General features: G+C 37.3%; 1 protein-coding gene across 1 annotated transcript in view; it reads left to right on the top strand.

Moving 5' to 3' along the window:
• Positions 1-15,156, top strand: part of LOC110025390 (ATP-dependent RNA helicase DBP3) — a 40,458-nt gene that overhangs the window by 21,899 nt on the left and 3,403 nt on the right. The window contains exon 5 of the mRNA XM_020725845.1: positions 516-773. Coding sequence (XP_020581504.1) covers positions 516-773 — 258 coding nt within the window. The remainder of the gene's footprint in view (positions 1-515; positions 774-15,156) is intronic.

The raw sequence follows: 15,156 nt of genomic DNA, 5'->3' as shown, positions 1-15,156 counted from the left end.
TTGGGCTTTTTCTCAGTAGTTTCATTCTGAAAGTGATTGATTTAATAGGCCAGACAACAACAAGGCCACAAATTACTTACCACTTTCAGGGGCAACAACAATGTTGCTCATACCTGTGCCAGGATGGCTATTGATAGAGATCTTCTTTTGAAAGCTGTATATGTTGATAATCCTTTTTATTTTTGTTTTCCTGCTAGAGGATACGAGTCATATTGGTAGTGACCTAGGGACATAGTTTCTTGTTTTTTTGTATTTTGCTCTTGTAAGTTTTCTTTTTTTAATTTTTATTAATGCAATAGGTATGTATTCTAAAAATAAAATTAAAAGTTACTTCCACTCAATTAAGACTGCACAAGCACGATGACTTTTTCCTTGGTTACCCTTAAAAATATGATTCAATACTTTCTTAATCTTTGATTGCTCTTTAAGCTTTCGAAAATACATTTTAAATCTTTTTTTTAAATAATTTTTTTGATTCTTTAACAATGTCTTTTTTTTTTTCTCTAATTTAACAGGTTGTTGATGGACTAAGAAAATTTGTAGACTTGGATTTACCAGATAATCTAAAATCCATTAGAGATAGAATATCTGGTGACTCTCAGATAATTACTTTTAGCGATGGCCTTGGAGAAATGCCGGTTACTGTCCTGCTACAGCATCTGATAAGAGGAGCAGTTTATCGATTATTTGAAGATGAATCTGTTGCTAGTACTAGTAATTTTGTTTCACAATATATACACTTATATTCCTCAGAAGAAGAAAAGCTGTCAGAGGTATTTCATATTTTGTTCCTTTAATATCTAATGATGGATCCATTTATGTGTCATGTGGATGCATTTTACTGCTGAAAGTGCTAAGTTATGTCAAACTTACCTCTATTGGGCTCTTATTTATGTTGATTTGTAGTCTGCAACGAGTAACTAGAAAACTTCATTATTAATGTTATTTTTTGCGAACTAATACAGGCCATTAAGTTTTTATTTTTATTTTTAATTTTGTTGGGCTGTTTAGGTGCCTTGGTAGTGAAATTAACACTCAGGAATGATGATTTTAGGTAGTTCTGGTTCTGTGTAGTGAACATAGTTGTACAAGGAGTGCTCAAGGCATTGGGGTTTTTTTTTTCCTTTAAGGTTTTTTTTTTTGTCGGGAAGAAGAAATGAGAGAAAATGATTGTATAAATTGCAGATGAGGAGTAGGTATATATTTAGGTTAGATTACATGGTGATTGCCCAAAAAAACTAACCATTTTCATTGCAAGCCTCCTTGATGTGTTGGATGAGAGGACTCCGGATAGTTTTCCTTGGGATAGATTAGGTTGTGGAGAATAAAAAGAAGAGAAAGAACTAGTTTCTCTTATTCTAAATCAATGAATCTTTTTGTGCAATAGAAGAGTGGAGAAATCAAAATAAAGAAAGACACCCGAGTCATAAAACTAGAAACTAGATATTAATTCTAAATCTAGTGATAGAAGGAATTAAATGCCTGGATCCAAAAATTAACAAGTAGAATAATAGAAGCAATGGAATATTAAATGGAAATACATGAATCCTATGATACAATGATACCAACGCATTGAAAAGAAAAATCCATGATTCTTGTAGAAATAATTTCATGAAATTCACAGTAATATGCCTTTATTTTTTGGTCTTGTAGTGGTTAAGGCCCAAATTCTCTTGTTTATTTTGTATTTATTCTTGATTTTCTGCACTCCCCTTGAAGTTGGATAGCAAATATTAAATATTCATAGTTTGGAATTGAAAATTTTAAACTTAATGTTGGCAAAGGCTTTCGTTAGGATATTGAAAATTTAAAAATTGTGTGTTTGGGAGAGAATGTCTTATTGCCAATAATTTCATTTTTGAAGTGGTAGTCAAGCTTAATGCGCTTAGTCATGTAAATCATTGGGAAGTTTTCATAGCCATTGTTTTTCATAAATGTTGTCAGCCATTGCTTCAAATTCTAGTTCAGCATTGCTTCTAACAGTAACATTACATTTTCTATTTCTCCTGTCAGCGGGTTTCACTATTAGGGGCGTCAATTTTGGTTTATAGGCCGGCTTTTGATTTGACTTGAATTTGACTTGATTTGATACTACTTAGTCCAAACCTAACTCGCTTATTATACGAGCCAGAATGCTTGACTTGAACCTGACTCTACATAAGCACAATATATAGTTCACTTTATTTTACTTGTGTCAACGTAATCTAATTTGCTTGAATGTGGCCCTTTGAAGCAAATGAGAGTTGTCAAATTTTAGATTTGAAAATTAAATGGGTTATTTTTGGGTTTTTAGGTCAATCCAAACTCGAGTCAAATATTAAATAGGTAGACATTTTTGACGTGAAGTTGACTCGTATATTATTCGATTCAATCCAAACCTGGATTTCTAAGTTGAGTCCTTGTTGTGATACCATAGTTAACCAAAACCACAACATAAAAGCAAATATTACGTTGAAGTTCGAATAGGTTACAACGACTTTCGAAACATAAAATAAATAATAACAAACTTAAAAGGACACCCTAGGATGACGACGAAGAGGATGGGTGTTGGCTGGCTAGCAGGTGGATGTGCTGGTGGGAGGCTAGCTAGATGCTGATTGGCGGGCTGGTGGTAGCATGGAGCGTGTGAAAGGTGTAGGAGTAAGGGGGAAATGTGGGGGGGGGGGGTTGGTAGGTGGCTGTAGTAGGATGCATATCTTATTTTTGGGGGTTGTGAGGAGTATAGGAATGTCAACAAGCAGTTACGAAAATAAGGGAATATGTGGTTGTGGTCGGGTAGTGCGTAGCCTGGTGTTGACCTCATTTTCAGTGAGGTCTTAGGGTCTGTTTGGCGCAGCTGCAGATTCTCAGCTTTTTCAGCTGCAGCTGCGCTGCCCCAGGAAGCAGCTGTGGGGAAGCAGCTGCGGGGAAACTGTCTGTTTGGTGCAGCTGCGGGAAAAATGCCATAGGACAGTTGTTTCATGTAAAAATGACCAAACTGCCCCTGTTTGTTAAAACTGTTTTTAATTTTTGGTTTATTTGTATTAATTTGAGCGTGAAATACATAAAATTCAGAAAAATAGTATTTCTTTATAGAAAATTTTTTAAAAAATTTTTGTAATTTCGAATACCTATTTGAAAAAAAAGAAAATTTTGTTAAAAAATATTTTATATATTTTCAAACAGAATATTATTTATTTATAGAAAGTTTTTTAAAAATATAGTTTTTTGAAAAATATTTTTATCATGAGATCATGGTTTGTTGGACATTTCACATAAGTTTTTGAAAAATATTTAACATCTAAAATTACATATTTTGTTGGATAACACTTAATTTTTTAAGAGCATAATTCAACAAAAGTTTCTTGAAAACCCATTATAATCTAAACAGCTACCAAGTAAATGCAATTAATGATCATTCATAACCATTTATGAGAAGTTTAAATCCTTAATAGAGTTATTTATTACATCACCAGTGAAGTAAATTAATATCTCCTAACAAACACTCCTAATTTGACTGTTTTGTCATTATAAGAAATTGTAAATCAATCAAATATTAACCAACGCATTAGTTATTTGTTCTCGAATGGCCGTCATTTCAATTGCACCTTCCCCCTCCTTAGTACAAATGGTTGATTGTTCACTCTCATCTTGTAACATAGAACTACCAATTTGGTTTTCAGATGGGTCTTCAGCTATTTCCTGTTGATTTGCTTCAGCATTGACCCACTTCTTCTTCCAGACACCAAATGTTCTCTCGATGACGCCTCGCAAGGAAGAATGTCTTTTGTTGAACACCTCCTTTCTGTTTCGTGTAACGTTACTTGCTCGTTCAAAATCAGGTATATGATATCTGATATCAGAATATAGTTTGAGATACCCTCGCTGCAACGGATAACCAGCATCCACCAAATAATACTTGCCTGTGAGGTGTTGAACCATCAGTTTCAAATTTTAAAATAATACATTAATATTCTACTGTTGAACCTTCAGTTGCACCTTCCCCAACCTTCAGTCTCACATTCTAAAAAAACACATTTTATCAAAATGCAATTTCTCGTGGCGCAACATACCTTGAGGAGGATGAGGAAAGCTATAATGCGGATTCCGAGTTGCACTCTTGAATATTCTGCTGTCGTGTGCACCACCCTCCCAACCAGGCATGATAAATGTGAAACACATATTAAAGTCGCAAACTGCCATGACATTTTGTGTTGGGGTTCCACTTCGCCCGATAAATGCAACTTTTTCATCATTTGAAACACGTGCATCAACATGTGTTACATCTATGGCACCGATGCAATCTTAAAGATGGAGCGTTGGTAATTCATTAATCAATATCATGCTCTCATGTTAAATTTAACTAATGCAAGACTAAATCCGTACCTTAAAGAATGGCATGTATCGTCGATCGTGACGAATCTCCGTAGGAGTTCGTGAAAACGTTGAATCCATTGGCTTTATGACTTGTTTGGCGAGGCTCGCCAAAGCACTCAAACCCACCGAGAATTACCTGCTACGTAAAACCAATTCGAACCCAAATCAACATGTTTCTGTCGGAAAAACACAAAACCTGCAACGTAAAACCGTGAGGAACCGCAAAGCCACAAAACCGCAAAACCGCAGATCCGCAATAGTGTACTGCAAGATCTGCAACTTGGATGGACAATGCCAAATTGATCCCAAATCTAGGGGTACTATTCAGGTAAGAGTTAGATGAAGTAATTTCTCTTGTGCCACAAGATCTACCTAAAGCCATTGTTCGTTAAGAAGCAACAGATCCACGACAGGGAAGGAGGAGAAAAGAGAAATGACAGAAACAGGAAAGAAATGTGAAGGAGAAACCATCACGAACCGCAAAACGCAAATCCTTCGTCAGATCCTCAAAGAAAGAAAAAAATAACTTGTCTTACCTTAGATCTGTCGGTCGAGGGACGACGAAAGAGGAGAAGGAGAAGGGGACTCGAGGGAAGCAGCGGGGAATCACCTAGGGTGGACGGTCAGACGCGGGGAAGCAGCGGGAATCACCGAGGGTAGGTAGAGGGAAAATGGTTAAAATTTAGGTCGAAAGCGGGAGACGCCACAGAAATCCCGCGGCCCGCTTTCGCCCCGCTGCCGCCGCCAAATTGCCCAAAGTCGCGAACCAAACGGATAGCTTTCGCGAGAAGTCACGGCAAATGCCCGCGCCGCACCTAAAACGTGCTCCCAAACAGAGCCTTAGTCTCCTACTCCTAGAAATCATGATATGGCTTTAGGAGTTCCTTATTGACCATCCTAGCGGACTAGCAATGGAGCCTACCTCCCATAGAACTTCGAACCACTTCTTGACTCATTTTTGTGAAGATTTCGCATGGGTAGTTCCAAACATTCGACTCTTAGTTGCAAGGGCTAAGGACTAACATGTAGAAGACCCAAAAATGAGGTCCTACAAGATCAGAAGACCCTAGGTGAACCATTTGTTACTCGAATACTCGCGAATGCCGTAATTTACGCACTCACTGCACCACACACGATGTTGACTTGAATTGACTTGCCCGTCCGTGAACTAGTCCGGACGATCATGGATGACGAAACAGACCACAACTACGCACCCGGGACATCAATTTTGGATGGGAAAGACACCCATATCATTATGGTTCCATGCGCGAGCAAGTGGCACGAAAATCTATGCACTTTTTATTTTAAATTATGGGGTGCGGTTCTGACTTAGCTCAAGTGCAATTCGGGTTCGATTTGGGCTAGACACGGGCTAATTACTTCAACTCACAAATTTCAAATTTCAAGTTTCAAATATATTATTTAATCTCACAATAATTTGATATAATTAAGGATTAATTCTTTTCCAATTAAGTCTCCTCTGCGCAAAGAAAGTCTTTAGTTCCTCGCCAAAGCTTTCAAGTAACGGTTCCCTCAAATCTTCGACTATACTAATTGGACAGAAGAATTCATTGGATCATCCTCCGCTCGCTCCTGTCTGCTTTCTCTCTCGTGCGATTGAAGCCCCTGATCACCCTCTCGCACGATCGAAGCCCTCTTCCTCGCGTCTCCTCTCTGTGTCGAAGAACTCCTCTCTCCCGTTCGACTCCTCCTTCCCTCCTGAGCCGAAATCCCGCATGCCCCTTCCTCACTGCATCTGACGCCTCCTTCCCCAGACAAGACGAAGACCTCTCACCTCCACTCGCCTCAACCTCTCTGCATCTAAGTCCGCCTTCTCCTCTTGCGCTCGACGGAAGACCGCTGCTCGGCTTCTTCCGCTCAAGTCCACCTCGCTGCATTGAAGCCCTAGCCGTCTCTCCTCCACGGAAAGCTCCCCGGTTCGCCTCTTCCTCATTCCTCAAAGCCCGAGGTCATCGTCTTCCTAGAAGTTTCTTGACGTTCGAAACGTACCAAAATAATTTTGGAGGCATTAGATACTTTAGTTTTGAAAGGTTACCTTTGGGCCAATTCAGGTATTTTGAATATGCATCTTCATTTCGCATTTCTCTCATGTTCGGTGACCGTTTATTCTAATTAAACTGCTTAGATGGCATGAGCTAAAGTTGCAGGTGGTTTTCATTTTATTTTCTAAATAGAATTTGATAAGTTATATATTGCACAGGTTTTCGAACTATGAGACAACTCGCCTCTTTGATCTGATTCTCAACTTTCGTCTAAACACTTGATTAAATCAGCTAAATTATTGAGGAGCAAAGAAGTTTTGCATTCATTTAAATATATAAATATATAAATAAATATATATATATATATATATATATATAATATTTTATATAATGGAGCATTATACGTTTCCTTACGTGTTAATAATCAAGATTCAGTACAAAATAGAAGGAAGAGGTTTTCCATCTAGAAAACTAAAAAAAGTACAATAACACACTCATAGAATGGGGATCCTCCACCAGTTACAACTCAACCCAAACACCAAAAAGGAAAAACATACCAAACACGAAATATATGCTCGTGAAAGAGCAAGTATACCAAAAGCAGAAAATAAGCATCCAGGAACAAGATAAAAGTTTTCCCAATAGAGATTAGCTGTAAACTTCCAGATGAAAACTTGATCAACCAAATCTTGTGGGCGAGGAATGACAAGGATAGTCCCAAAAGTAGTTCTTTTTATAAAACTTAAAAGAGCCCCCCACATGACGGTCTTCAAAACCACTAATGTAAAATACCCTGCAGAAAAATTAGTCTAAATATGCAATAAAATATAAAAAGTAGTGATCCCCCAGTCGAAATAGTCCTACTCAAATGCATGGCCTCAGCATAAGAATGGATTGAGCATTTGAAAAATGTCCAGAAATTCTAACTGCAGCTATAAAAAAGATCAAAACAAAACCAAAGAATATAGAGAGGGTATAGTGACCCTTAAGATTTAAAAACATATCACAAACTCTACACTATAAAAAAAAAAAAACTTTAGCAAGTGGTGTGAATAGTAGCAGCCAAAAATTTTGTAATAGTAGCAATAAATGAACAGTAATTTCTGTAGCCGCCAAAAACTCCCTTACTTCTTAGTATATATATTACCGAAAATATGAATCCAGCAGGTATAGCAGCAAGAACTGGCTTCACAATAGGAAAGTAACCGAAATAAGTTGAAGAGAATCCTAGTAGGACAACAACCCCTAAATTGCAAAGTAGTGGCAAAGTTAAGATAATAAAATAAAATATTACTCCCAATAAAAAAAGCCTTCCCCAAGATTCGTATAGAAAAAGCTAGCAAACAGACACAACTCCGAGAGCCGAGACTAACAAGCAAACACAACAGAGAATATACTAATTTTGCAAATCATAAAAGAAATTAAATTCTAATGTAAGGAGAATCGAGAGAGTCCCCCAATAAAAGACATTTTAAGTGATGCATAGGAGTAACACCCACCAAAGGATTAGTATCATCTTTAGCAATTTTCGTGAGCCAATCAGCAGGGGAGTTCCCTTCACGAAAAGTAAATGACATCTGGATATTAAAATTAAACTTTTCTATAACCTCCATAATTTTGTTCCAAGCTTAAAGAACATTCCACTTGGGTAAGGAAAGGGCTCCGAAATTCTTAAACAACAATAAGGATTTGGTCTCTATAATGACATTAGAGAATTTATATGAGAGAGCCACCAGAAGAGAAAGCAGAAAAACCCAGTTTTCGGCTTCTAAAGCCGATGAAGCATTAATAGGAGAAGCAAAAAAGCAACTGCAATGACCCAAGTGATTCCTGAAAACCCCACCAGCACTAGCAGCCGTGGAAGTCCAGCTTCCGTCAATATTAATCTTAATCCAACCCGCGGGTGGTTGCCACTTAATCAAGGTGGCCATCCTACCAACCCGATGTTGAATGCAAGAAATATCCAAACCAAAGAGACGATGTAGGCGATAGTAGTAAGCTAGAATGTAAGAAGCAGTATTAGGAGACAAATCCCCATGTTGATGTTTGAATCTATTTCTAGCCATCCAAATAAACCAAATAACCACCAAAGGAAAACAAAACAATTTTTTATCAACCAAGGTCCCAGCTTTCCAAACATGTAAGTAATCAATCATAAAAGAGCTTTGCGGCCAATTTATTTGAAAATGTTGTCCTAATAAATGTTGTCCTAATAAAGACCAAACCAACCTCTCTTGCATAAGAGCGTTGATATATATATATATATAATGTTATTTCAAATCATTTTGTGGACACATTTTGATTGGCAATCCTTAATGTGCAAATCCTTTATACTGCCTTTTTCTTTATTTCGAATCTGTACTGTTATGAGCATTTATGGTTAATTTTACTTTGCTTCATCTGTTAATCAACAATTCCATTACTAGGAGGACATTCAAATCATTTAGAATGATCTTATACCTGCATAAACACATCGTACTCTAAGATGCATGAGAAGAAACATTTCTCCCAACGTCTTTTACTTGATGAACATGTTTTGTCACTTGTCTGTATTGACTCCTTATGTTGAAGCATCACTTCCCAATGAATTATTTTTTTAAGCCCTGGAGATTGGATGAATGGTCTTATCAGGTCATCAAAATTGGTGTTGTTCAATATATTATAATTAGGACTTTTATTGCCATTCTGGTCATTTTTTTTGAAGCCTTCAATGTGTGTTGTGATGGAGAGGTGTGTATTTGGCTTGCCATTGTAAGCTGTCTCCAGATGGCAGTTTGGGTTGTGGTGAGGAATGTTTAAACCGTATGCTCAATATTGAGTTTGTAAAGGGAAACCTGCCCATGTGGGAAGCTATTTTCGAATCGACAGTTTCATTTTTTACTTAAGGATGTTGGCCTTTTACTGGAATCTGACCCGTTGTGAACAAGGAGAGATCCGTAGCTTTGAAAATTATGGAGGAGGGCAAGTCATGCTTTATTCCAGTTCTGTTAATGGAAAGGAAGCTAATATTCCTTACCGGTGGTTACCTTTTTTTTTTTTTTAACAAGAAAGTGACGGTGAACTCTGTTTTCCTTAGGGATTCAATTGCAATTTCTGACTCGGTATTACTGTTATTTGGAGGGAATATTTGCAGGGGTTGGGCATATAGATATAGGTGAATTAAGTGGTGTGTATGCAAACCTTCCCAATATTTACATATACTTATTTCAACATATGTTGAGGGGATGTGCAAATTCGATTTGAGAGACATGCGAAAGGGGGAATGTTTCGGAATGACATAAATGCTGTTTTGAGCCTCATAAACTCGTGGTGTTGGAAGAGTAAATTGCTGTTTTGATTCAACTTGTAGGAGAGAGCTGTTTGGGTGCTGAAATTGTGGTTTGGGGCTGCTGTAGGTAGCTTACAAGTGCTGCAAACTACTAGAACTACTGTTTGGAGGTGTTAAAAATGTTGTGAGAGCTTTTAGAGTGCTATGAGATCTTTTGGAGAGCTGTGAGAGTTGTTTGGGTGCTGAAATTATGGTTTGTGTTGCTGTAGGTAGGGGTGTAAACGAACCGAACACGAACGAACAAAGCTTGTGTTCGTGTTCGGTTCGTTTAAAATTTAGTTTGTTTGAAATAAGCTCGTGTTCGTTTCTTAACGTTATTATTTTATTATATATTATAATTCATAAAATTTAATGTTTTAAAATATAATAAATTTTTTATATATAATTATTTTATATTATTTTATATTTCAAACAATAACGATTCGAACATGAACGAACGCATCACTGTTCGTGTTTGGTTCGTTTAACTAACCGAACGAAAAAAATTTGTTCGCGTTTGTCTCGTTTACTTATCGAACGAATCGAACACGAACTCATTGACGAACCGAACACGATCTGTTCGCGAACAACGAGCTTTTTTGACAGCCCTAGCTGTAGGTAGCTTACAAGTTTTGCAAATTACTGTTTGGAGGTGATGAAAGTGATGTGAGAGCTTTTGAAGTGTTGTGAGAGTTATTTGGAGTGTTGTGAGAACTGTGGGTTGTATGGGCTTACATAGTATTATTTGGAACACAATTAAGTGTTGTTTGGGACATTTCGAGGGCTAATTTTGGGCAGTTTTGGCACCGTGTTGGAACCACTTTTACACCGTTTGGGCAGCATTTTAGCACTGCTTTATGCACCAATTTCTTTTGGAAAGGTTTATGTAGCCTTTAAGTATTGATTTACACGGTTTTAAAATTGGATTTCAGGAGCCCTTCTACCCACTGCTTTGAGGTTTAACTGGATTATTATTTAAACGTTTTTAGGCCGATTCACTTACTATTTTCCCCCTTTCGGCTTTACTAGTTTTGGAAGTGGGCCGACCTTTTGTTTTATTTATATGGTTAAGTCGAAAAGTGAGTTTTTGATTTAATTATTTGGAAGACACTTAGAAATTTGAGGATTAGTTGGAAAACACTTAATTGTGGATAGACCACCTGAAATCACTTTAAGCACAAGTTAAAGTGCAGGCTTCTTAGCTTTTATGAGCACTCCCGAGGTGAAAGTCCATCTACCTAATTCGCGGTGTAGGCTTCTTAAATTTCACGAGCACACCCTAGGTGACCCTAGGTGAGAGCCCATCTACCTAATTCTCAGTGTAGGCTTCCTAGATTTTAGGAGCACGCCCTAGGTGAGATCTCATATACCTAATTTTCAGTTTAGGCTTCCTAGATTTTAGGAACACACCCTAGGTGAGAGCTCATCTACCTAGTTTTCAATGTAGGCTTCCTAGATTTTAGGAGCACACCTTAGGTTAGAGTTCATCCGTCTAATTTTTCAGTGTATGCTTCTTAGGTTTTAGGAGCACACCCTAGGTGAGCGTTCCTCCACCTAATTTTTGAATAAATAATGAAACTAAGCACTTGACCCTGATTCACAAATTGATTAAGACACTAGACATGATGATGCATCAAGATGTAGTTCATTCTTCATTAATTAAATCAATATTGAAATTCCCGCAATAACTTGACCTATAGTGAAACTCAGTGTACTGGGATTTAAGTTTTGATATTACACTCAAATGCTCCTGATAATTGGAGAAATTTGTTAAATGCCACATATGGATCATCGGACTATGATAAGTCTAGGGTCTATGTGGCGAGAGTAATGTCGACATTGATTATATGTGTTTAAATTGGGGATATAAAGTGAGATTATTAGAATAATATCTCCTACCTAAAAAATCTTCAATAAGGGAGAAGAAAGGATCGATGATACTATTCGTCGATTCTTGGTGGGATCGTTGCCTCTGACGCTCTTAGGTTGTCAGTAGTTCTAGCGCAATTAAAGTGACCAGTCTGTGGACTACACGACTTTGCAAAATATTTACAAAAATAAAACAAAATTCACTTTTACATATTAAAAAAAATTCTGCATAAAAAAGACTTAAACAACAACTTTTGCATGAAAATCAAAGAATTTTTCTATGAAAATTTATAAAAGTCCACAACTAATCACTTGGATTGAGGTTAAGGACTACCCTCCGTAGATTGTCGTGCTGGTAACTCTTGTTCAAGATCGGGAAGCACACAGTCCAGCTCTGAGCCCTCACTTCTACCAATGTCTTACACCTAGTCCTGGTCTTTCATATTTGGCTAAGGGTTTCTTTTGTTTGTGATTTTTACGACTAATTTCGCCTTGTTTTTTTTCTTGCAAGTTTATTTAAATTTATTGTAAATCATACTATGCTCGCAATATTAATCACGCAACAGTAGCAGATGCCCAAGTACGCTTTTACAGTTTATCTACAACATTTTACTTTTCAAGTATCTTTTATTTACCTGTAATTTGTTTATTCTGCGTGCAAAACCATAACTGAAAAAAAAACAAAAACAAAACAAAATCAAATTTTGACACCAAAACTGTGAAACATAAACAGCTAATCTCAAACCCACAACAGGAGCTTAGAGACAACTTTGTGGGCAACACGACGAGGAGCTTGGATCGAGCGACAAGAGGATCTTATTCAACAATCTCTCTCTTCTTACTTTAATTAACAATACATAAGACTTCGAGGTAGTTCGCATAACGCGACATAAATCCTCACACCCTCTTTAGGCACCTGTGCAACCATGTTGTGCAGCGTAAAACCTAATTCGCTTTAAGTTCTGAGATTGTCGTTCGTTACGACGTAAACCCTCTTATCTCTGCAGACTATTTGCATAATTTGATATTATGCAAATGTAAGTCTCAAATAATAAAATTGGCAGGATCAAACACTTAAATAACATCGTGTCCAAAACTCAGCCACACATTAGGGTAGTTTGGGAAGTTACTGAAGTTTCTCCTAAGGATCTGTGACATCCCATACATTTTCCTTTCTTTGGACTCTTGAAAATAACTGTTCCTATTTGAGTCACTTTCACTTGTTTTTCCCCGTCCAACCGTGAAAACCTAATCCTCGAATTCTTAAAGACTAATACCTCTGATCATTATCGAGAGTTTAATCAAGTGAACTCAGTCATTTGGGATGTAATTAATTATAGAGGCTTGACTCTATAGGGAACTTGAAACTCATGTAAAATAAATCCTATTTAATCTTTGTATTAAATAGAGAAACTTGTCAGTCACATATAAAAAGTTTGCAGACCAAACAAATCTCTTAGTTTGCAGGATTTAGCCTATAGTCAAGATATACACTTAGCTTTCGGGAGGGTGTAGTATTCGTGCTATCGGACACGATTATGTCAGCTATTAGACAAATGAGATCCATTTGATTTCATTTTTCGAAAACTAAAACATACTACTTTCAAAACTCAAATTATATACTTATTATATATTAAATTAAATTTCAAAATTATTTTCAATTTTCAAAATCAAATCAAAAAGTTGACCGACACATGGGAGGAAGGATTTGTGGAGTGCGGGTGGAGCAGAGGGTTGCGTGGAAGGCAGTAGGCGGTAGGGAGATGGTCGGAGTTGGCGTCTAGAAGCAGAAAGGTGTGGAGAAAAGTAGCTGGGGGCAAGGCTAATTCCTGGAGCTGGCTGCTGGAAGCAGAAAGGTGTGGGAGAAGCAGTTGGTGGAAAGGCTAAGACCTAGAGCTGGCGGCTGGAAGCAGAAAGGTGTGGAAAAAAAAAGACGCTGGCTGCAAGAAAAATTGAAAGGTTGGGGGCATCAGAGAGATGGTAACGAGCAGATGGAGGGGAATATATATGGATAACTATCTCCGCAGGATCGAGTTGCAGCCGGAACACTCTTCGAACCCTTGTAGAAGATCAACACCTTGGATAAGTTACAGACGCACGTTCTTGTCTTTAGATACAACCCTAAAAGTGAAAATAGCCTAACCGGCTGGCTAATCAGAAATTTTAACTCCGAAAGAACATATTTATAATTAGATTGGTAGAAGAATGGGGGAAAGGCGCGGTATTTTTCCTCAACAGCAGCCGACCAGTCTAGCCTCCCTATTGGACCAGTCCCTTGGCTGAACCGACCGGCTAGCCATAAAAGCCCTGCGTTAGTCTCTCATGATTGGGGAAGCTTCGACTTCATTCGTCGAAGCTATTGGTTTCTTGTAGCACGGAGTCTAGTCTGCCTTGTTGAAGATATCAAGGATATTGTAATCCCCTGGTAGGTCGATCATGTATGTGTTGTGATTCCACAACACGTTTTGATAAAATAAATATGCATCATCTCTTTGCACATCTTGAGCTAGTGCTACATATACATATTAGGTTTCCACTGTATAACCTTGAGCCCTTAAATCTGAAATCTTCTTTTTTCACTTCTTGCACTAGCAAAATGTAGCTGATAAAATAATATGTGAGGAGAAATCAACTATGTGGTGAAATCTGTGGCAGACTACATCACTCTCACTAGCAAACACTCAGGAAAAACCTCTTCTTCATTGATAGGATCGAGATCCTATTAAAGAATTTCCTTCTTACTGGACAGCTGATGATAGGTACCATGCTGAGTTGAATCTAACATCTGAATAACTCTATGTAATCTTCTCGACATGGCACAAAAGAGCCCTATTTATGTCATGCTAGGCCTCCCTCAGTAGGGGCAACTCAAGAATGATTATAAATTTGAATGGTTTGAATTTCTCGTATATGGGTTATCATACCTTTGATATTAGTTCCTCAAACTCAAGACTATCCTGCACACTCACCATTAAGTCGGTTGGAGGCTCTACCATGGGCTCAATCGAAACTATGTGCATCTTTTCCTCAACTGGAAACTAGTACTCCTTTGTGCCTTCACCGTCTTCAGTGTCTATTATATCATTACTCAATTTTTCAAGAACACGTTGCTCAGTAAAACAGATAACCCCCTAGTGGTCTTATCTTTGACATTAAAGCAAATGTCCCATAAGCTCTTTTTTGCAAAGCCCAAAATTTTTTTAAGAGAGTAATGCTACATTTCATGTGATCCTACGCACCCAAATCAACAATCCATGGTCATTGTCAAGTTCTTTTAGCATACCACAATCACTTTAGAGGTTGGTGTAATGTTGTTTTTTTTCCTACTTTCATGACTATTGGTTAAATGGGGATTTACATAAATAACATACAATTTTTTTTATTCACATACATCACTCCTAAACTTTCATATTTACACACATAGCACTCAGATCTTCAATGTCACATCAAAAATATCTCTGTTATCACTTTTCAAAAGTGAAATATACTTTTTCATGCATAAGTTTAAAACACAAAAGTGCTATGTATTTGAATATGAATGTTTAGGTGAGATTTATAAATACATAAGAATTGTGTGCTATGTATATAAATTTCCCTTGATTGATTGGAGTTTTTTTGAAG

The sequence above is a fragment of the Phalaenopsis equestris genome, unplaced genomic scaffold (genome assembly GCF_001263595.1).
Source record: "Phalaenopsis equestris unplaced genomic scaffold, ASM126359v1 Scaffold000297, whole genome shotgun sequence".
In the NCBI taxonomy this organism is placed as follows: domain Eukaryota; kingdom Viridiplantae; phylum Streptophyta; class Magnoliopsida; order Asparagales; family Orchidaceae; genus Phalaenopsis; species Phalaenopsis equestris.
This window is presented reverse-complemented; position numbering and strand designations above follow the sequence as displayed.